The sequence below is a fragment of the Rhinoderma darwinii genome, chromosome 5, assembly GCF_050947455.1.
Source record: "Rhinoderma darwinii isolate aRhiDar2 chromosome 5, aRhiDar2.hap1, whole genome shotgun sequence".
Classification (NCBI taxonomy): Eukaryota; Metazoa; Chordata; class Amphibia; order Anura; family Rhinodermatidae; genus Rhinoderma; species Rhinoderma darwinii.
This window is the reverse complement of record NC_134691.1, coordinates 75,380,454-75,402,855: the sequence shown is the minus strand read 5'-3', so window position 1 is coordinate 75,402,855 and position 22,402 is coordinate 75,380,454. Positions and strand designations below refer to the sequence as shown.

The 22,402-nt window shown below is 42.9% G+C and overlaps 1 protein-coding gene and 1 pseudogene across 1 annotated transcript in view; one reads left to right on the top strand and one right to left on the bottom strand.

Annotated features, from left to right (window-relative positions):
- Positions 1-5,588, bottom strand: part of XKR9 (XK related 9) — a 53,506-nt gene extending 47,918 nt beyond the window's left edge. Inside the window, exon 1 of the mRNA XM_075828294.1 lies at positions 5,317-5,588. Coding sequence (XP_075684409.1) covers positions 5,317-5,588 — 272 coding nt within the window. The remainder of the gene's footprint in view (positions 1-5,316) is intronic.
- Positions 5,589-9,945: 4,357 nt separating this feature from the next.
- Positions 9,946-10,015, top strand: LOC142654657 (U2 spliceosomal RNA; annotated as a pseudogene).
- The last annotated feature ends 12,387 nt before the right edge of the window (positions 10,016-22,402 follow it).

Here is a 22,402-nt window from a genome sequence, read left to right as displayed (position 1 = left end):
CCATCCGCAGAGCAATCATTTATGGAAAGGACCTGTGAGGTGAAAATGCTCACTACACCCCTTAATAAATGCCTTGAGGGGTGTAGTTTCCAAATGGGGTCACTTCTCAGCGGTTTCTTTTATTATTTCACATCAGAGCCTCTGCAATTGTGAACCAATACTTAGTAAATTGCTAAATTAGGCCTCAATTTCGCATGGTACTCTCTCACTCCTGAGCCCTGTCGATATTCCAGGCAAAAGATTAGGGCCACATGTAGGGTGTTTCTAAAACCGGGAAACACTGCATAATAATTAGAGAGCTGTCTTGTTATGGTGGCACAAGCTGGACACCACATACTGGCATATCTATGGAAAAAATGAAATTTTCACTCTGCACACTAATTTCTGCAAAACACCTGCTGGGTTAAAATGTTCGCTACACTCCTAGGTGAATACCTTGAGGGGTGTAGTTTACAAAATGGGGTCAATTGTGGGGGGTTTCCACTGTTTTGGTCCCACAGGCGCTTTGCAAATGCAACATAGTGCCCAGAAACAATCCAGCAAAATCTGCACTCCAAAAGCCAAATGGCGCTCCTTCTCTCCTGAGCCCTACTGTGTGCCCAAACAGCAGTTTATGGCCACATATGGGGTATTGCCGTACTCGGGAGAAATTTCTTTACAAATATTGGAGTTCTTTTTTTCTTTTATTTATTGAGAAAATGAAAATTTTTGAGCTAAAGCTACATCTTATTTTCACTGCCCAATTCTAATAAAAAACCCTGTGGTGTCAAAATGCTCACTACACCTGTAGATTAATTCCTCAAGGGGTGTAGTTTCCACAATGGGGTCACTTGTGGGAGGTTTCCACTGTTTTGTCCCTTCGGGGACTTTGCAAATGCGACATTCGCCTTCGCAAACCATTCCTGCTAAATTTGAGCTCCAATTGCCAAATGGCGCTCTTTCCCTTCTAAGGCCTGCCGTGTGTCCAAACAGCCATTTAGGACTACATGTGGGGTGTTGTTTTAATTGGGAGAAATTGCTTTATAAATGTGGCGCTGCTTTTTCTCCTTTAGTCCTTGTGGAAGAATGTAGATTTTAATTTTCACGGCCTACTTCCAATCATTTCTGCAATAAACCTGTGGGGTCAAAATGCTCACTATACCCCTAGATAATTTCATTGAGGGGTCTAGTTTCCCAAATGGGGTCACTCTTGGGGGATTTCCACTGTTTTGGCATTGCAAGAGCCCTTCAAACCTGACATGGTGCCTAAAATATTTTCTAATAAAAAGGAGGCCCCAAGATCCACTAGGTGGTCCTTTGCTTCAGAGGCCGGTGCTTCAGTCCATTAGCGCACTAGGGCCACATGTGGGATATTTCTAAAAACTGCAGATTCTGGGCAATAAATATTGAGTTGCATTTCTCTGGTAAAACTCTCCGTGTTACAAAAAAAATTGATTAAAAATGAATTTCTGCAAAAATAAAAAAGGAAATTTGTACATTTCACTTCTACATTACTTTAATTCTTGTGAAACATCTAAAGGGTTAAGAAACTTTCTAAATGCGGTTTTGAATACTTTGAGGGGTGAAGTTTTTAAAATGGGTCGACATATTCGGGGTTTCTAATATATATGGCCCTCAGAGCCACTTCACAACTGAACTGGTCCCTGTAAAAATAGCCTTTTGAAATTTTAATGAAAATGTGAGAAATTGCAGCTAAAGTTCTAAGCCTTGTAACGCCCTAGAAAAATAAAACAATATTCAAAAAATTATTCCAATCTAAAGTAGACATATGGGGGATGTTACTTAGCAACAATTTTGTGTGGTATAACTGCCTGTCTTACAAGCAGATACATTTAAATTTAGAAAAATGCTAATTTTTTCAATTTTTCTCCAAATTTTGGTGTTTTTCCCAATTAAATAATGAATGTATCGAGCAAATTTTGCCAGTAACATAAAGTCCAATGTGTCACGAGAAAACAATCTCAGAATCGCTTGGATAGGTAAAAGCATTCCGAAGTTATTTCCACATAAAGTGAAACATGTCAGATTTTAAAAATGAGGCTCTGTCAGGAAGGTCAAAAGTGGCCAAAGCGGGATGGGGTTAAAGGGGTTTTCGAGGGAGATAAAATTGATGGCCTATTTTCAGGATGGGTGATCAATATTTGATCAATAGGGGTCAACTTTCAGCACCCCTGCCGATCAGCTCTTTTAAAGGGGCCGCAGTGCTAGTGGGAGTGCTGCTTCTCCTTCATTCCCTTTACTGCTCAATACTGTGAAACGCCGACACATTTGTAGCAGCGGTTCACAGTATTGCAGCCTTTTCTCATTCAAGGGAATGGGAGAAGGCTGTAATGCTGTAAACTGCAGCGTGTACGATGTAGGGGAAGCAGTGCTTACATGAGTGCCGTGGCCCCTTCAAAACAGCTGATCGGCGGACTATTATTCCCTTGAAGTGTCACTGGAAGGAAGGGGGACAGACTGAGTCTTAAGCTACATGCGATTGCTTTCTGCATTCCTGACTGGTCAATAAAATATCATTTAGAAACTGTCTTGTTTTATAATACAGGGTGATTCAATAAAGATGGTGCATAAGCTAAGGCCTGTAGTTAACCCCTTCTTGCACCTTGACATAACTGCATGTCAAGATGAGTAGTTAGTTAGCCCACCTTGACATGCAGTTACGTCTTGGGTTTAACAGTTAACCACTGCACGGCGCTACACCGCAGAGGCGGTTAACTGTGCAGGGCCTCTGCCCTGCTTTCCCTGTTGCCGATGAGCGGCCCATAAGATCGGGCACCATTTATCAGTGCGACACTGGCCACATATCTATGAATTATTATTTATTTACTGCATTATTATACGCTCTTATTATACCCTGATGTACTCCGCACAGCTTACATATACCCTGATGTACTCTGCACAGCTTACTTATGCCCCCCACATTATAAACTGAAATACCAGTAAAACCCCAAAAAGAAGAACTACCAAGCAAAATCTGCGCTCCAAAAGCCAAATGGCGCTCCCTCTCTTCTGATCCCTACAGCTTTCCCAAACAGCAGTTTACGTCCACATATATGGCATCGCCATACCCTGGAGAACCCGCTTAATGTTTTGAGGTATTTGTCTTCAGTGGCACAAACTGGGCACAACATATTGTGCACTAAAATGGCATATCAGTGGAAAATTATAATTCCACTTTGCACCATCCGCTGCGCATTAACCCTTTCGCGCACCACAATTTAACAGCATGTCGTGGTGCAGGGAGTGAAGTATGGGGCGGGCTCATGCGCTGAGCCCGCGCCATACGCTGCGGGTGTCAGCTCTGTATTACAGCTGACACCCGGGACGAACTGACAGGAACAGCGATCGCGCTGTTACAGAAGCCTGTAAAAATTACAATATACTGCAATACATTAGTATTGCAGTGTATTGTACCAGCGATCTAATAATCACTGGTCCAAGTCCCCTAGGGGGACTAATAAAATATGTAAAAAAAAAAAAGCAAATAAAGTTATTATTAGTGAAAAAAAAATAATTGAATAAATATTTAAATTCCCCCAAAAAAAAAAACTTTTCCAATTTTTCCTCTAAAGTAATGTCAAAAATAAAAAATTGGTATTGTTGCGTCTGTAAAAGTTCGAACTATTACAATATACCATTATTTAACTTGATGGTAAACACCATAAAAAAATAAAACATTTAAAACAACAAAATCAATGTTTTTTGGTCACCTTAGCCCTAAAAAAAATTTAATAAAAAGTGATCAAAAAGTTGTATGTACCAAAAAATGGTACCAATAAAAACTACAGCTTGTCCCGCAAAAAATAAGCCCCCACACCGCTCAAATCGACCAATAAATAAATAAAAAGTTATGGTTCTCAGAACGTGGTGAAACAAAACAATTTTTTTATTCAACACATAGTTTTTACTTTGTAAAAGTAGTCAAATATATATATATATATATATATAAACTATATCAATTTGGTATCACCGTAATCATTGTCATTTTTACTGCATGGTGAAAGTCGTAAAAACAAAACCCAAGAAACAATGGAGGAATTGCAGTTTTTCCCAATTTCAGCCTGCAAAGAATTTTATTTTCAGTTTCCCAGTACATTAAATGGTACTTTAAATGGTGTCAATAGAAACTACAACTCCTCCTGCAGAAAATAAGCCCTCACACCACTCTGACGGGAAAATAAAAAAAAGTTATGGCTCTTGGAAAGGGAAAAAAGAGAATGAAAAATCAAAAAATGGATCAGTCCTGAAAGGTTACTTAATTTCTAATGAAAAACCATTTATGACCACACGTGGGGTATTTCGGTACTCCGGAGAAATTGCTGTACAAACGTTGGGGTGCTATTTCCTCTGTTATCCTTTGTGAAAATGAAAAAAATGTTGATATTCACTTTCACAGCCTAATTCTAATAAATTCCGCAAAAGACCTGTGGGGTCTAAATGCTCACTAGCTCACTATACCCCTAGATAGATTCCTTAAGGGGTGTAGTTTCCCAAATAGGGAAACTTTTGGGGGATTTCCACTGTTTTGGCCCCTCTAGGGCGTTGCAAACGCGACATGGCACCGAAAACCATAAAACCAAAATCTGCGCTCCAAAACCCAAATGGCGCTCCTTCCATTCTGAGCCCTGCAGTGGGACCAAATAGCAGTTTATTACCACATATGGGGCATTGCTGTATTCAGGAGACATTGCTTTACAAATTTTGAGGTGCTTTTTATTCTTTATTCCTTGTTAAATAAATTCATTTTCACAGACTAACTCCAATAAATATACCATAAGACCTGTAGGGTCAAGATGCTAACTATACCCCTAGATAAATTCCTTGAGGGGTGTAGTTTCCAAAACGGGGTCACTTTTGGGGGGTTTCCACTGTTTTGGCACCACAAGACCTCTTCAAACCTGACATGCTGCCTAAAACATATTCTAAAATAAAGAGGCCTCAAAATCCACTAGGTGCTCCTTTGCTTCTGAGGCCGGTGCTTTAGTCCATTCGCAGACTAGGGTCACATGTCGGGTATTTCTAAAAAAACTGCAGAATCTGGGTAATACATTTTGAGTTGCGTTTCAGTGGTAAAACTTACTGTGTTACAGAAAAAAATTGTATTACAAATGAATTTTGGCAAAAAAAAAAGGAAATTTCTAAATTTCCTCTTTACTTTTCTTTAATTCCTGTGAAATTCCTGTACTTTTAAACATTATGGTAGTGAGAAATTTGGAAATAAAATAAACAAAATAGATCTGCAAAACTAAATATGAAATCTTAATATATTGCTGTTATAAAATGACCAATGGAACTGATGCGCAAAGCTTGACTTACCTGAGCAAGGTTCCTGCCAGAAAGAGATGAATAATAAGGATGCTTCTCATACTCCCATGAATGTACTCAACACAATCATCTCTAAACCACGAGTAACTAAAAGCTTGTACTATTAGTGTGGACACAAGAGCAAAAAATATGGTTAACAGTCCAAAGAGGTAAAGTTCTTGTTGAATGTATTTGATTGATATCCATAAGTCCACTCCAATGTCAAAAAGGAAGGAGAAAATCCCAAAGGTGGTCATAATAAAATTACATTTGGTGAAGCTCATCCTCCTGAGCCCTGGTGGGATTGTGTGTTACATCATCTTGGAGCCACAATGATTTATTTTCTTCACGTCACGTTTGTAGTGGTTCATGATCCAGATTTTACAGTCATTTTGCTCAATTTAAAAACAAAAAGTTTTTGCTAAAATATATATTTATGTTTTATTTAGTAATTCATGTTTTCATAAAAGTTTTCAAGTTTTTACATTTTTGCAGCTGTCGATAAATTGGTATACCTGAAATGTAAACGGGAAATGTGTTATGGTAAGAACTAAAATAAACCTCACACAATAAACCTCATTTATTAAAACTGTCTAGAAAAAAAAAAAAGAACTGACCCTGTTGCTCTTAGCACCCAATCACAGTGCAGTTTTCATGTCTTAAAGGCTATGTTCACCTTGGAAATAGATTTTATTTTTTCTTAATAGAATTGTCCATCAGTGTTATTGGTGCAACTTCCTAAATAAAAAATATTTGTACTTTTTGAGATACAGCTGCTTTGTGTTCTGTAAACAGAGCAGCTGTATCTTGCGCTGAATCCTGTATCTGCCATGAACTAATGGATTCAAGTCTTAAAGGAACAGTGTCATCACAAATTATTTTTTTATATGTTAAAGATGTTAGTGCTTTATTAAAAACGTTTATATTTATTTGTGTGTTTGTGTTTTACTTTTTCTTATTTTTACACTTTTTCTTCCCTATGGGGGCTGCCATTTTTTGTTCCATTTCTGTATGTGTCGATTAACGACACATACAGACATGGAATACGGCAGCCACAGTCCCATAGGGACTGCGAACGGCTCCCGTCCCATTCACTTGTGTGTACAGCGTCTGTGTGGGAACTGCGCATGCGCCGCTCCCACACAGTCCAATTTGAAATTGGCGCCGTCCGGCGCCATTTTCCTGTGGACCGGAAGTCGCGGCCGGACAGTAATATTACTACTTCCGGTCGCGGCTTCCGGACTTGTGCACTTGGACCAGCGGCAGCAGACGGAGCGGACGGGCCGGAGGGAGCCGCGGCGGCAGGAGCAGGTAAGAGATTTCAATGTATGTTCGTGTTTGTGTGTGTTTACTACTGTATGTAAACCTACTACACTGTGTGTTAGCTCAAAAAATGGCGACACACAGTGTAGGAGGTTACACCGTTCAAACCCCTCGTTTATCCCGGCACTAGCCAGGATAAAGGAGGGGGGGGATGCTGAGAGCTCACTAGAGCGAGGGCTTTTTACCCAATTTTGCAATGCTGCAATTTTGGGAATAGCTCCATCTAGTGACCAGAAATGGGAAATGTTATAAATTAGAATTAATTTATAATATTTCCTGACTCGTGAAAAAAATAAAAAAAATTTGAACAATGTTTAATCACCCACACACTAAATGTTTAATTTAAAAAAACAAAACATGTTTTTCTGGCAACACATTGCCTTTAACGAACTATACAGCTGCTGTACATGGCCTTTAAAGAGGCTCTGTCACCAGATTATCAAATCCCTATCTCCTATTGCATGTGATCGGCGCTGCAATGTAGATAACAGTAACGTGTTGTTTTTTTTTTTAAAACGATCATTTTTGGCCAAGTTATGAGCAATTTTATATTTATGCAAATGAGCCTTTCTAATGGATAACTGGGCGTGTTTTCTCTTATTTCCAACTGGGCGTGTATTGTGTTTTTAGCAACTGGGCGTGTTTGCTTCTTTCACTGCACAATCACACTGTGCTGTGGACCATGCTGGGCTGGAACAATGGGAAGTGTAGGACACTGATTAGTCACTGATTGGTCAGCGTCATACACTCCTCTGTACAACACCCAGTTGGTAAAAAGTAAAAACACGCCCAGTTGTCCATTGAGTAACTCATTAGCATAAATCTAAACTAGCTCATAACTTGCTCAAAAATGATTGTTTTTCAAAATAAAAACTACTGCTGTTATCTACATTACAGCGCCGATCACATTATGTAGGAGACAGGACACTTATAATCTGGTGATAGAGCCTCTTTAAACTGCTCCGGATAAAAAAAATTCAAGCTGAACTATGATTGATTGCTATAGGCGTCATGGATGATTTTTCTGTTAGTTTCGATACACTTCATACCGTCGTACATTGAACAGTTACTTTAGCACTTCTCAACCATAATTACTTTGTTCTAAATTCTCATTTGCAAATTATTTTTAGATGGAATAATTAATGTGCCTGCTGAGGTAGCCGAATGAGCATGCTTATGGGGGATTCAGGGCTAAAAGTAGTCATTCAAAATATTGTTGGATGGTCTATGGTTTGCTTTTAGCATACAGAAGGAATAATCTTTCAGGGCTGTTATGAACAAATTAACATCACCAACCTTCTTGGGTATGTATGCCCTCGTACATCTTAGTTACACCCTCTGCCCAATACACCTATTATGGATTAGCTAGCAGCAGTCTGAGGGTACGGCCACACTGAGCGGCCCTGACACGGTCGCAACGCGGCCAACAACCGCGCCGGCACCATGTAGGAGCAGCTGAGAAATACCTCGTTAAGAGGTATTCCGGTTACATGCGCATGCGCACTGCTGCTCCATTCATTCTCTATGGGAGCGCCGGAGATAGCCGATGAATAAGAGGTAAGTTGTCATTTGCAAAATCGTGCGGCCATAAAGGGTGTATTAATTCATGGCCGCATGCTTTTGCAGATAAAGGGAAGGTCTACCCGCGTTAACATGCGTTAACATGCGGCCACTAACAGGCTGTTTGACAGCTGCACCGAACATGGTGCCGGCGCGGTTGTTAGCCGCGTTGCGACCGTGTCAGGGCCGCTCCGTGTGGCCTTACCCATAAGCTGGTATTAAATGGCCCGTCCTAGGCCGTGTAAACGAGCGCCGATCAACGAGACAGCTCGTTGATCTGTGCTCATTTGCTCCTTTCACAAGGAGCTATGTATGGGGACGAGTGGTCGATACTCTGATTGCTCGTCCCCATACATTACTATCATGTTGGCACTGAAGTTCTACCTGTTTACACAGGGAGATGTGCTACCAACGATAATATTTTGGATATTTAAAATGATACGATCAGCATCTTTGCTCGTTCATCTGCTGATTGATGCCCTATTTACACATGGCAATTATCGGCAACGAGCGTTCTTTGAACGCTCATTTGCCCAATAATCGGCCAGTGTAAAAGGACCCTCATCTATTAACCAGAGTGGAAAGGCCCAGCAAAGAGTGTTTCTCTCCCTCGAGGGACTAGCATGTCCATGCATTACATGAACAGCTCATTTACATCAATGGGCACTCTGTATTTTTAATTTCCCCTGCAGTGGTGATGCAAGGGAGATGAACATTTCCTGACCGATTCCCTGAATGATCACTGGGGGTCCCAGCAGTAAGACACTCTGAATGTTCAGCCTATTTAATAAAAAAAATAAATAAAAAAATAAGATTGTGGACACAACCCCTTTAAGGTGACCTGGATCTATCAGCCTGACTGCATTATTCTATGTCAGCTATAAGAGGTGCAAATAGGTATGTCTGGCTACTAAGTTGAACCCATATACTTTGAAGAAAAAAAATTTAAAAAATAAAACTGAGTAACAAAACACTAAATCTGAATTGATGTGCACGTTTTTTTTCTGCCTCCCATTGAATCGAATGTTGTTTCAGAGGCGCAAACTGCTCCAAGATAGGGCATGCCGCTTATTTTTTCTGCAAATTTTTACTGGATGTTAAAAGCATTCGAGCGAATATCTGCTAACCTCACACTGGTGTCACATTTGCTGAATTATCAGACTTCTACTACAGAGAGGATACAAGTGATGTCATTCACTAGGTAGATCTGGTAACTCACCATCTCTCTGCCTGAGGTTACTGACCTCATATTACATAAGTGAAATCCATTGTTTTCTTACTGTTTAGCATCTAGCACATATGTATTAGAAATTAAGCGTCTAAAATCTTTCTTACCGCTCAGATGATATATTATATATTGAAGAAGAAGCGTAGATGAGAAGGCAATGAATTCCTGAAGGAGACTGACACTTATAGAAAGGAGGAAGCAGTGTAGAGAAAGTACACACCGTAACAATGAAGGAGGTGCTCTGTGGGAATGGTCAGGTCTGGTTTCATTATGCATTCAGAGTTACTCTGGTAACAAACTATGTCAAAGGCTATACCGTCACTGGAAAACACAACTCAGGTGACGGAGGAGCTCATTGTGAATGGTGTGACTCCCAGAAAAAAGTATAACTGTTAGAATGCCCATATTGCACAATATTTCTGTTCACAATAAGCAACATTGTGTGTATAAGTACACCGTTTCTAAAAACAAATGGAAAAAAATGATTTGGTCATGGAGGGGATATGTTCTGGTGGGTAGAAGTGCATGTAATCGCTTCTCGGCCTTTTGGCTAAGATCAAGTGTAGTACCTGCTCAAGCTGAGGTTAGTAATCATCCCTGCCGGTGGTTCGTGGGCCATCGTAGGGGGATGACAGAACTCCGAGGTGAGGGCAGGGAACCACAACGGTCATCGCTCTGGTGTACGCATTTGGTTTAAAGGTACCATTTGTAGGTGACCAGGCGACCGCCGGATCGAGGTCATTAGGTCGGGTAGTTTGGAAGCCCGAGTTGCTATGTGCCCCAGGGCTGGTGACCCTGGGGTGCCCTAACTCACTGGGGGTGGGATCCCACTGAGTGAAGGCACACTTGCACGCACTCTTTTTCATGCTATATGAGCACACACCTTTATTCTCCCGGCCTTCTGGCTGGGAGATGAGGAATTTTTTTATACATGGCGGATGTCCAGGCTGTATCACAGCGCACATCCACTTATTTAAGTTTGTTTTTCACTGTGTGTTTGTCACGTTTTGTCACAAGGATTTTGGGATGCGGTGCCCTTTTGGGACCCTCCTGAGGTCTAGGGGGAAAATGTGTGGCCATCAGGTTCCGTTTTCCCCTGCAACCCGGCCTCCCTTCTTCGGAGGGGAGGTGCACCTTTGATGCAGGCTCCAAGGTGGACACTGGGGTGGCAGCCCAGGTAGAAGCCTTGGAGTGTTGTTGGGTCTCCCTAAGCTTCGGCGAGGGGGGATCATCGATCCTTGATCCTCTAGGCCTAAGGCTTGGAGGGTCGAGGAATGGTTATGCGGGGCCTCTCTCTTTTAAGAGAAGGGCTGCGATAGACCGCATCCTTGTGCACTTTTTGTGTGGCACCTCTGCACTTTTTATGCACTTGGGTGATAGAAAGCACGACTCGGGCTTTCAATTAAACAAAAAGGAAGTGCATGTAATGCTGTTACAGAGGTGATGACACCATTAGGATGAGGTCAAAGGGATCATGATGCCAAAATGGACAATGTCAGTGACATTTTCTGACGTCACCCGTTTAAGAATGGGTGGTAACCTCAGAGGGCATTTGTGTCACGAGGGCTGCCAGCCCTACGAATGGAGAACAAGGCTCCACACCTGTCGAACAATAGCAATGGCTGTACCAGGAGCAGTTATAGTCCTTATAGATGTGGTACCTTCCTTATGAAGCTCCACAATGGTTGATTACCCTTTGGGCATGACATCAGGGCAGTTGTCAGGAACATAAGCTGGTGGTTTTCCTGTAGGGCATGTGCATGTTATGTCATATGGGTGATGACATCCTACAGGTCCCATTTATAACTTCAGAACAGGTGATGATGTCATAGGTGGGGGCACGATTGGCAGTGACGTATAAATTGATCACCGTGGCCCACAGCTGAAAGACAACCATGGCGGATGCACACAGGAGCAGAGGTGGCCCTATTCTGGAGGCATGGTACATCCCATTTAAGGCTCCATAGTTGGTAATAAAAGTAGCTGCTAGGCATCCAGTAGGGATTGCCCATGCAGAAGGTCCATCCCCTTTCAGAAGTCTGTGATGTCACAGAGGCTGACATTACTGACTTCACCAGACAGCATTCGGGTGGGTTGTTTCAAGACATGGCCTGGTTGGTACTGTATATGGAACAGTGTATGTGATGACGCCAAATTGGTAATGTCAGTGACATTGACTGACATGTTCCCTTTAAGATCCTGGAACTTGTCACATGTGGCAACAGCGCTGGTACATGCAGTTACCAGTCAGCCATAATGGCTGAACCATAAATCCAGCCTGCATGCCTAAAGTTACAGGTGGTCTGTAAGGCTCCATTGTCACGGTCACAGGGTATGTAGACCCACTAGGCCGCTCCACCATAGTGGAGAGGCAGCTGACCAGGTCTCAGTCTATACAAAAGTCTATAGCAGTTCGTAACACTCGGGTACCTGAACTAGTCCAGACAGTGGCTGTGGCTTCAGCATGGATGGAGGTCAGTGCAGCAGGTTGTGCCAGACAGTACAAGATGTGGCAGAAGACACTGGATGTGGCAGAAGACACTGGACGTGGCAGAAGACACTGGACGTGGCAGAAGACACTGGACGTGGCAAACGATAGCAGGTGCAGTAGGACACGACTCCAACACTACTAGGCACAGGAACAAGAACACAACACGGGATACAGGAACAGGTAACAGGGCACGGGTAACAACTGGAACGGGAAACACTAAGAGACCATTTGCAAGAAAGACTTGGAATATACTAACAATGCTCAGGCAAGGATCAGAAGGGCTGGGGCATTCTTATAGTCCAGGAAATCATGTGAGTTGATGATGATGATTGTTTACATGTGCGTGCGCTGGCCCTTTAAGAGCGGGCACAGGCGTGCGCGCGCACCCTACGGGACACAGCAGACCGGAAGTTAGCGCTGGCGTCTCCTAGGGAGGAGGTGGGGACCAGAGCTCACAGATCCATGGCTGCGGGCGTTGGCAGGTGTGTAAACCCGACGGCCCGCGGCCATGGACGTTACAGTATCCCCCCTCATACGCCCCCTCTTCTTGGGGCCAGAGCAAGGAATTTCTTAATGAGAGCAGGAGCACTGAGATTCTCTTCCGGCTCCCAGGACCTCTCCTCAGGACCAAACCCTCACTAGTCCACCAAATAGAAAGTCCTTCCTCCTACCCTTTTGCATTCCAGGATCTCCCTCACCTCGAACACATCAGAAGAACCGCTGGGAGCCACTGTGGAACTAGAAGTCTTGCTGTAGTGGTCCAGGACCACTGGTTTCATGAGGGACACATGAAAGGAGTTGGGGATTCTGAGGGTAGGAGGCAGCCGCAGCTTATAGGAGACAGGGTTTATCTGTTGCAGAATCTCAAAAGGACCAAGGAACCGGAGAGCAAACTTGTATGAAGGCACCCTCAAACGAATGTTCCGAGAGGACAGCCAGACTTTGGTACCCGGAAGATACTGAGACGGCTCTCTTCTTTTTGTATCCGCTTTTCGCTTCATGCGATCGACTGCCAGCAAAATAGAGGACCGGGTCTGTTGCCAGATTTGCAGAAAGTCCCCAAATGCAGAGTCAGCAGCGGGTACCTGAGATGTAGTCAACACAGGAAGAGGGACTCTAGGATGTTGACTTTACACAATGTAAATTGAGTGGAATTGGTGTACTCACTTGTGTGGTTGTTGTACGAGAACTCGGCCCATGGAAGAAGCTGTACCCAGTTATCAAGCTGTAAAGAGATGAAGTGGCGGAGATAATTCTCCATGATCTGGTTGATTTCTCGACTTGGAATGGGGGTGATAAGCTGATGAAAAGTCCAATCTCACATCCAAGCGTTTACAGAGGGCTCCCCAGAACTTTGAGGTAAATTGAACCCCCCGGTCAGACACAATGTGAAGGGGCAAGTCATGCAAGTGAAAGATGTGCTGAATGAAGAGACTCGCCAGTCGGGGAGCAGAAGGTAGGCCGGTCAGCGGGATAAAATGTGCCATCTTCGAGAACCAGTCCACCGCCACCCAGACAGTGTTGCATCCTGCTGAGGGAGGAAGGTCTGTGACAAAGTCCATCGCAATGTGCTGCCAGGTGGCATTGGGTACAGGCAGAGGTTGAAACAGGCCGGCAGGCTTGGAGTGAGTAACTTTGTTAGAAGCACACACCGTGCAAGAAGAGACAAAGTCCAGAACATCTTTAGGTAGCGTGGGCCACCAGAAGTGACAAGCAATTAGGTCTCGGGTTTTACGAACACCAGCGTGCCCAGCCAGTTTAGAACTGTGTCCCCAGCTGAGAATTCTTCTCCTGTCTGCCAATCGAACAAAAGTCCTCCCCGGAGAGATGTCTCTAACCTGCAAAGGATTAGCAATGACAATGCAGGACGGGTCTATGATAGTTTGAAGGATCTCCCATGTGTCATCCATCTCACATGGTCTGGACAGGGCATCGACCCTCACATTCTTGTTAGATGGGTGGCAGTGGAGCACAAATTGGAGACGGGTGAAGAACAGCGACCACCTGGCTGAACAGGGATTTAGTCGTTGAGCGGTCTGAAGATAGGTAAGGTTCTTGTGGTCGGTGTAGACCAAGATGGGGTGAGCTGCGCCCTCTAGAAGATGTCTCCACTCCTCCAGAGCCAATTTGATGGCCAGTAGCTCCCGATCCCAAATAGAGTAATTGCACTCTGCAGAAGAAAAAAGTCTAGAGTAATAGCCACATATTACTGCCTTTCCTTTGGAGCTCCTCTGGATTAGAAGTGCACCTGCACCAACAGAGGAAGCGTCCACCTCCAATGAGAACTGCCGAGATACCGCAGGATGATGAAGGATCAAGGCTGAAGTGAAAGCTTTCTTGAGGCTAATAAATGCGGACTCTGCCTCTGGAGTACACACCTTGGCGTTCACACCCTTCTTGGTAAGGGTGGAGATGGGAGCCGTCAGAGATGAGAAGTTTGGAATAGCGGAGAGGCAGCTGACCAGGTGTCAGTCTATACAAAAGTCTATAGCAGTTCGTAACACTCGGGTACCTGAACTAAGTCCAGACAATGGCTGTGGCTTCAGCACGGGTGGGGGTCGGTGCAGCAGGTTGCGCCAGACGTGGCGTACAGTACAAGATGGGGCAGAAGACACTGGACGTGGCAGAAGACACTGGACGTGGCAGAAAACAGCAGGTGCAGTAGGTAACGACTCCAACACTAGTAGGCACAGGAAGAAGAACACAGCACGGGATACAGGAACAGGTAACAGGGCACGGGTAACAACTGGAACGGAAAACACTAAGGGACCATTTGCAAGACAGACTTGGGATATACTAATAACGCTCAGGCAAGGATCAGAAGGGCTGGGGCCTTCTTATAGACCAGGAAATCATGTGAGTTGATGATGATGATGATGATTGTTTACATGTGCGCGCGCTGGCCCTTTAAGAGCAGGCACGAGCATGCGCGCGCACCCTACAGGACACAGTGAACCGGAGCGGAAGGGAGCGCTGGCGTCTCCTAGTAAGGAGATGGGGACCAGCGCTCACAGATCCATGGCTGCAGGCGTCGGGAGGTGAGTAAACCCGACGGCCCGCGGCCATGGACGCTACATCCATAGTGGGTGTCGACGCTGCAGGTGTAACTTCATTGGGGTCAATGTCACTGCCTTGGTGACAGCCCTTCTGATACAGTCAGCAGGGTTATTGTCAGGGACATGAGCTGGTGGGTGCCCTTTAATAATGATGTTACAGGGGTCGTGACATCATAGTGTTGATGACACAATTCAGTGACATTGTCTGACATCTCATTTAAGGCCCATTTATGTGTGATAATGTCACAGGGATGATGACATCCTAAAGGGCAGTTACATCACCTGTCGCATTTGCAAAGCCCCTGTGGGACCAAAACAGTGGAAAAATCCCAAAAGTGACCACATTTGGGAAACTACACCCCTCAAGGAATTTATCGAGAGGTATAGCAAGCCTTTTGATCCCACAGGTTTTTTTGATGACTTTAGTGGAATTAGGCCGTGAAAATTAAGATCTACGTTTTTTTCTAATAAAATGTAGTTTTAGCTCAGATTTTTCAATTTTCACAAAAAATAAAGGAGAAAAAGCACCCCATAATTTGTAAAGCAACCTCTTCTGAGCACAGCAATACCTCATATGTTGCAATGCATTGCTGTTTGGACCCACGGCAGGGCTTAAAAGGGAAGGAGCACCATTTTGCTTTTGGAGCACATATTTTGCTGAACTGGTTTGCTGCGCCATGTCACATTTGCAAGGTCCCTGAAGGACCAAATCAGTGGAAACCCCCAAAAGTGACCCTGTTTGGGAAACTACAACCCTGAAGGTATTTATCTAGGGTTATAGGGAGCATTTTTACTCCACAGGTTTTTTGGCGAATTTGGTGGAATTAGGCCATGAAATTGAAAAGCTAATTTTTTTCCGATAAAACTTGGACATTGTACATTTTTAAAAGGAGAAAAAGCACCCCAACATTTGAAAAGCAATCTCTCCCGATTATGGCAATACCCCATAAGTGGTCCTAAACTGCTGTTTGGACACACTGCAGGGCTCAAAAGGGGAGGAGCGTCATTTGAAGCTTAAATTTAGCTGGAATGGTTTTCGGGTGCCATGTCACATATAAAAAGCCCCTGCAGGACCAAAACTGTAGTAGCCCCCCAAAAGTGACCCCATTTGGAAAACTACACACATTAAGCAATCTAGTGGTATAGTATGCATTTAGACTCCACAGGTCTTTTACAGAATTTATTTGAATTAGGCCGTAAAAATTCATATCAAGTTTTATCCACTAAAAAGTAGATTTTTTTCATTTTCACAAGGGATAGAGGAGAAAAAAACCACCCAACATTTGTAAAGCAATTTCTCCAGAGTACGGCAATACCACACATGTGGTCATAACCTGCTATTTGGACACACAGCAAGGCTCTAAAGGGAAGGAGCGCAATTTGGTTTTAGGAGTGGAGATTTTACAAGATTAGTTTTTTGGACAGCATGTTGCATTGAGCTAAGGTACCAGTACAGTAGAAAGCCCTGAAAAATTACCCCATTTTGAAAACTACATCCCTGAAGAAATTTACCTAGAGGTATTGTGAGCATATTGACCCCGCAATTGTTCTGCAGAAATTGGTATAAAATAGATGTTGCAGATTAAAAATTGCCATATTTCCACTGGAGACACACACCCCATAAATTGTTAAGCGTGTTATCCAAAGTACAATAATACCCCATATGTGCTCATAAAAGGCTGTTTAGGCACACTGTCAGGCATAGAAAGACCGCCATTTGGCTTTTGGAGAGTAGATTTTGCTTGGTAGTAGTTTTGTTTGGGGTTTTACTGGTATTTCAGCTTATAATGTGGGGACATATGTAAGCTGTGCGGAGAACATCAGGGTATATGTAAGCTGTGCAGAGTACATCAGGGTATATGTAAGCTGTGCGGGGAACATCAGGGTATATGTAAGCTGTGCGGAGCACATCAGGGTATATGTAAGCTGTACGGAGCACATCAGAGTATATGTAAACTGTGCGGAGTACATCAGAGTATATGTAAGCTGGGCGGAGTACATCAGAGTATATGTAAGCTGTGCGGAGTACATCAGAGTATATGTAAGCTGGGCAGAGTACATCAGCGTATATGTAAGCTGTACGGAGCCCATCAGAGTATATGTAAGCTGTGCGGAGTACATCAGGGTATATGTAAGCTGTGCGGAGTACATCAGAGTATATGTAAGCTGTGCGGAGTACATCAGAATATATGTAAGCTGTGCGGAGTACATCAGAGTATATGTAAGGTCTGCGGAGTACATCAGGGTATATCTAAGCTGTGCGGAGTACATCAGGGTATATGTAAGCTGTGTGGAGTACCTCAGGGTATATGTAAGCAGTGTGGAGTACATCAGGGTATATCTAAGCTGGGCAGAGTACATCAGGGTATATGTAAGCTGTGCAGAGTACATCAGAGTATATGTAAGCTGTGCAGAGTACATCAGAGTATATGTAAGCTGTGCAGAGTACATCAGGGTATATGTAAGCAGTGTGAAGTACATCAGGGTATATGTAAGCTGTGCGGAGTACATCAGGGTATATGTAAGCTGTGCGGAGTACATCAGGGTATATGTAAGCTGTGTGGAGTACATCAGGGTATATGTAAGCTGTGTGGAGTACATCAGGGTATATCTAAGCTGGGCGGAGTGCATCATGGTATATGTAAGCTGTGCGGAGTGCATCAGGGTATATGTAAGCTGTGTGGAGTGCATCAGGGTATATGTAAGCTGGGCGGAGTGCATCAGGGTATATGTAAGCTGGGCGGAGTGAATCAGGGTATATGTAAGCTGGGCGGAGTGCATCAGGGTATATGTAAGCTGGGCGGAGTGCATCAGGGTATATGTAAGCTGGGCGGAGTGCATCAGGGTATATGAGAGCTGGGCGGAGTGCATCAGGGTATATGAGAGCTGGGCGGAGTGCATCAGGGTATATGAGAGCTGGGCGGAGTGCATCAGGGTATATGAGAGCTGGGCGGAGTGCATCAGGGTATATGAGAGCTGGGCGGAGTGCATCAGGGTATATGAGAGATGGGCGGAGTGCATCAGGGTATATGTAAACTGGGCAGAGTTAATCAGGGCATAATAGGATGTAATAATCCATGGATTTGTGTGGTACACTTTGAACAAATCTTATGCACAGGCCGGATTTGTCGGGTATCGTACAAAATATCTGCGCTCCAGTATTGCCTAATCTTTGACTTCTTCACTAGCCCTATAAGCAGCACAAGGCTCTAAAGTTTCCTCATCTCCGCTGCAACTAGTGTCCACCTGTGGGGTCTAGCAAAGGATGACCTCGGGTATTTAGTGAAAAACTACTGGACTTAAAAAATTATTCTGGGCCGTCATTTTGCATCATTGCGTTTTGAGAGTCATAACGTGTTATTTATTCGCTGACGGAGCTGTGTGAGGGCGCGTTTTTTGTGGAACGAGCTGCAATTTTTTTGGTTCCATTTTGGGGTACATGCGATTATTTTTATCACTATTTATTCCATTTTTGGGAGACGATGAAACAAAAAAACAGCAATTCTAGCACTGTTTTGTTTTTTCTTTTTTACAGTGTTCACCGTGCAGAATAAACATGTTAATAAATATGTTAACTTCATTCTGTGGGTCGATACGATTACAGCAATACCAAATTTATATTGTTTTTTTTACAATTTACTACTTTCCCACAATAAAAATACTCTTTTCTAAAAAAAAATAATGTTTTAGTGTCACCATTTTCTGACAGCTTAACTTTAATATTTTTCAGATGATATCGCTGTGGGTACCATTTTGGGGTATTTGTGACTTTTTATTAAATTTTTTCTGAGACAACGTGACCAAAACAAGACATTATGTCATTTATTTTTATTTAAAAAATGTACGCTGTTCACCCTGCTGTAAAAATAAAGTGATATTCTGGCCGTTCCGAACTTGGCGATACCTATTATGTATTGTTTTTTAACCCCTTCCCACAAAACAACATGTTTGGTACATCATAGTGCGGAGAGGAATGTATGGAGCACGCTCACACAATGTGCGCGCTCCGTATGCTGCGGGTGTCGGCCGACACCTGGGACAAACTGCCAAAAACAGCGATCACACTGTTCCTGGCTGTTTAACCCCTCAAATGCTGTGGTGTTGAAAAGAGGGGGGCGGCCCCCTCTGACAGCTCACCCCCCCCCCCACCCGCAGTGAGATCGGGGGTGACGACAGTGGTCATGGCAGCTCAGGGGCCAGGACTGCCTTCACTCTGCCTCTGCAAAGCCCTAACGATCACTGGTATAAGTCTCCTAGAGGGACTAATGAAATGTGTAACAAAAAAGTGAAATAAAGTTTTTAGTAGTGAAAAAAAAAAAAAGATTAAAAAAAAAAAAAGTTAAAAACAAAACCTTTTCCCATTTGTCTTCTAAAGTGATGTAAAAAAAAACAAAACTTATTCAAATTGGTATTGCTGCGTCCGTAAAAGTCTGAACTATTAAAATATAGCATTATTTAACGCGCACAGTTTTTTTTCTTTAAAAGTACTAAAATATAAAAAAAACAACTATATAAAATTGATCTTACCGTAATCGTATTGAGCCACAGAATAAAGTTAAGTTGTGGTTTTTACCGCACGGTAAAAGCTGTAAAAACGAAACCCAAAAGCCATGGATGAATCGCAGTTTTTTCCAATTTCAGCCCGCAAATAATTTTTTTCCGTTTCCCAGTACATTAGATGGTACTTTAAATGCTACCAATAGAAACTACAACTCCTCCCGCAAAATAAAATAAGCCCTCACACCGCTCTATTGACGGAAAAAAAATAATTAGGGCTTTTGGAAGGTGGGGAGGAAAAAATGAAATTTCAAATCTGAAAAATGGCTGCGGTGTGAAGGGGTTAATTTTTTCATTTATAAAGGGAAAATCAGGGAAAACAGGGAAATTATTGTTTTTATTACTTAAAACATTTTTATTTATTTTTTTCTTAACCCTTTCCTGCACTTTGACGTAACTGCACGTCAAGGTGAGAAGTAACTTCACGCACCTTGACGTGTAGTTACGTCTGGACTTTTAATAGTTAACCGCCGCGCGGCGCTGTATCCCAGCGGCGGTTAACTGTGCAGGGTGTCTGCCCTGCTATCCTTGTTGCCGATCAGTGGCCCATCGCTACTGATTTTGGCAACTATGCCCCTGGATGCGGTGGTCGATTGCGATCGCCGTATTTAGGGGTTTAGAGCAGATCGGCAACCCCCACATGCAATCGTGGGGGCTGCCGATGGTTGTCATGGCAACCAGAGGCCAGACAATGGCCCCATAGGCTTCCTGTCAGAGTGACTGTCACGTCACACTGACAGTTAAAATACATTACACTACATAGGTAGTGCAATGTATTCTAGCAGCTATCAAAGCTGCAAGTCTTCAAGTCTAGTAGGACAAAAAAAAAAGGTAATAAAAATGTTTTATAAAAGTGTCAAAATAAAAGTTATAAGTTACAAAACCCAAAAAATGCTTTTCCTATAATAAGTCTTTTATTATAGCAAAAAATTAACATGTTAAAAATAGTACACATATTTGGTATCGCCGTGTCCGTAACGACCCAAACTATAAAACGACAATATTTTTCTCGCATAGTGAACACCGCAAAAAAAAAGTAAAAAACAATGCCAGAATCACCACCCCTCCCAAAATATACAATATAGGCCATATTTACACTAACGTGTTTCACGTCCGTGATACGCACGTGATTTTCATGCGCGTATCACGGATCTGAAACCCGTTAGTGTAAATAAGGCCTATATTGTCGCACAGACCTATGTAACTCAATGGGGCCGTTCAGACAGTCCGTGATTTTCCCGCAGCGTGTGTCCGCTACGTAAAACTCACGACATGTCCTATACTGGAGCGTGTTTTGCGCATCACGCACCCATTGAAGTCAATAAGTGCGTGAACATCACGTGCAGCACATGGACGCACTTCCGTGTGCTAAGCGTGATTCGCGCAACAGTAGTTCAAGAAATGAAGGGAAAAATAATACCACCTCCTTGATTTCTTATCTAAACATCAAAACCGCGTGTCATAAGGATGGCATATGCGTGAAAATGACGCAGCAACGCACCAAACACTTATGACACACGGAACTGCAACGCGCAAAAAACACTGCGTTTTCTGCATGCGCAAAACAAACACATTCGTGTGAATTTCACCAAAAAGTGATCAAAAAGTCACATATACCCAAAAATACGAATAAAAATTTCAACCCTTCTCGCAAAAAAGAAGCCCTTACAGAGCTTTTTTGACTGAAAAATAAAAAAAAGTTATGGCTCTCAGACAATGGTGACACAAAAAAATACATAATTTTATAAAAAAGTGATTTTATTGAGCAAACGCTGCAAAACATAAAAAAAACCTATATACATTTGGTATTACCGTAATTGTATCAACCGGCAGAATAATGTAAAATTGGAATTTTTAGCCCACAGTGAACGTCGTAAAAAATAAACATAAAAAACTTTGTCAAGATTTATGGGTTTTGGTCACCTTGCTTGCCCAAAAATGGAATAAAAAAAAAGTGATAAAAAAATTGCGTGTACCCCAAATGGTACCAATGAAAACTACAGATTGTCCTGCAACAAATAAGCCGTCACACGACTCCGGTGGAGAAAAAATAAAAAAGTTCTGCCTCTCAGAATATGGCGACACAAAATGTGCAGAGCATTCCAAAAGTTGATAAGATCGGGCACCATTTATCGGTGAAACACTGGCCACACATCTGTGGATAATTTATTTACTGCATTATTATACCCTCTTATTATGCCCTGATGTTCTCCGCACAGCTTACATATGCCCCCACATCGTAAACTAAAATACCAGTAAAACCCCAAACAGAACAACTACCAAGCAAAATCTGCCATCCAAAAGCAAAATCCCTTCTGAACCCTACAGCGTAAACAGACAGCAGTTTACGTCCACATATATGGAATCGTCATACCCGGGAGAACCCACTTAACAATATGAGATATTTGTCTTCAGTGGCACAAACTGGGCACCACATATTGTGCACTAAAATGGCATATCAGTGGAAAATTGTAGTTTTCACTCTGCACCATCTGCTGCGCATTAACCCCTTCACGCACCACAACTTAATAGCATGTCGTGTTGCGGGGGTTGATGTATGGAGCGGGCTCACGCGCTGTTCCCGCGCTATATGCTGCGGGTGTCGGCTGTGTATTACAGCTGAGACCCGGGGCTAACGGACAGGAACAGCGATCACGCTGTTACAAGAGCCTTTAAAAATGACATTATACTGCAATACATTACTATTGCATTGTATTGTACCAGCGATCTAATGATCACTAGTTCAAGTCCCCTAGGGGAAATAATAAAATATATATAAAAAAAAGTAAATAAAGTTATTAATAGTGAAAAAAAATTTAATAAAGATTTAAAGTAAAAAACAAAACAAAAACACCATTTCCCATTTTTTCTCTAAAGTAACGT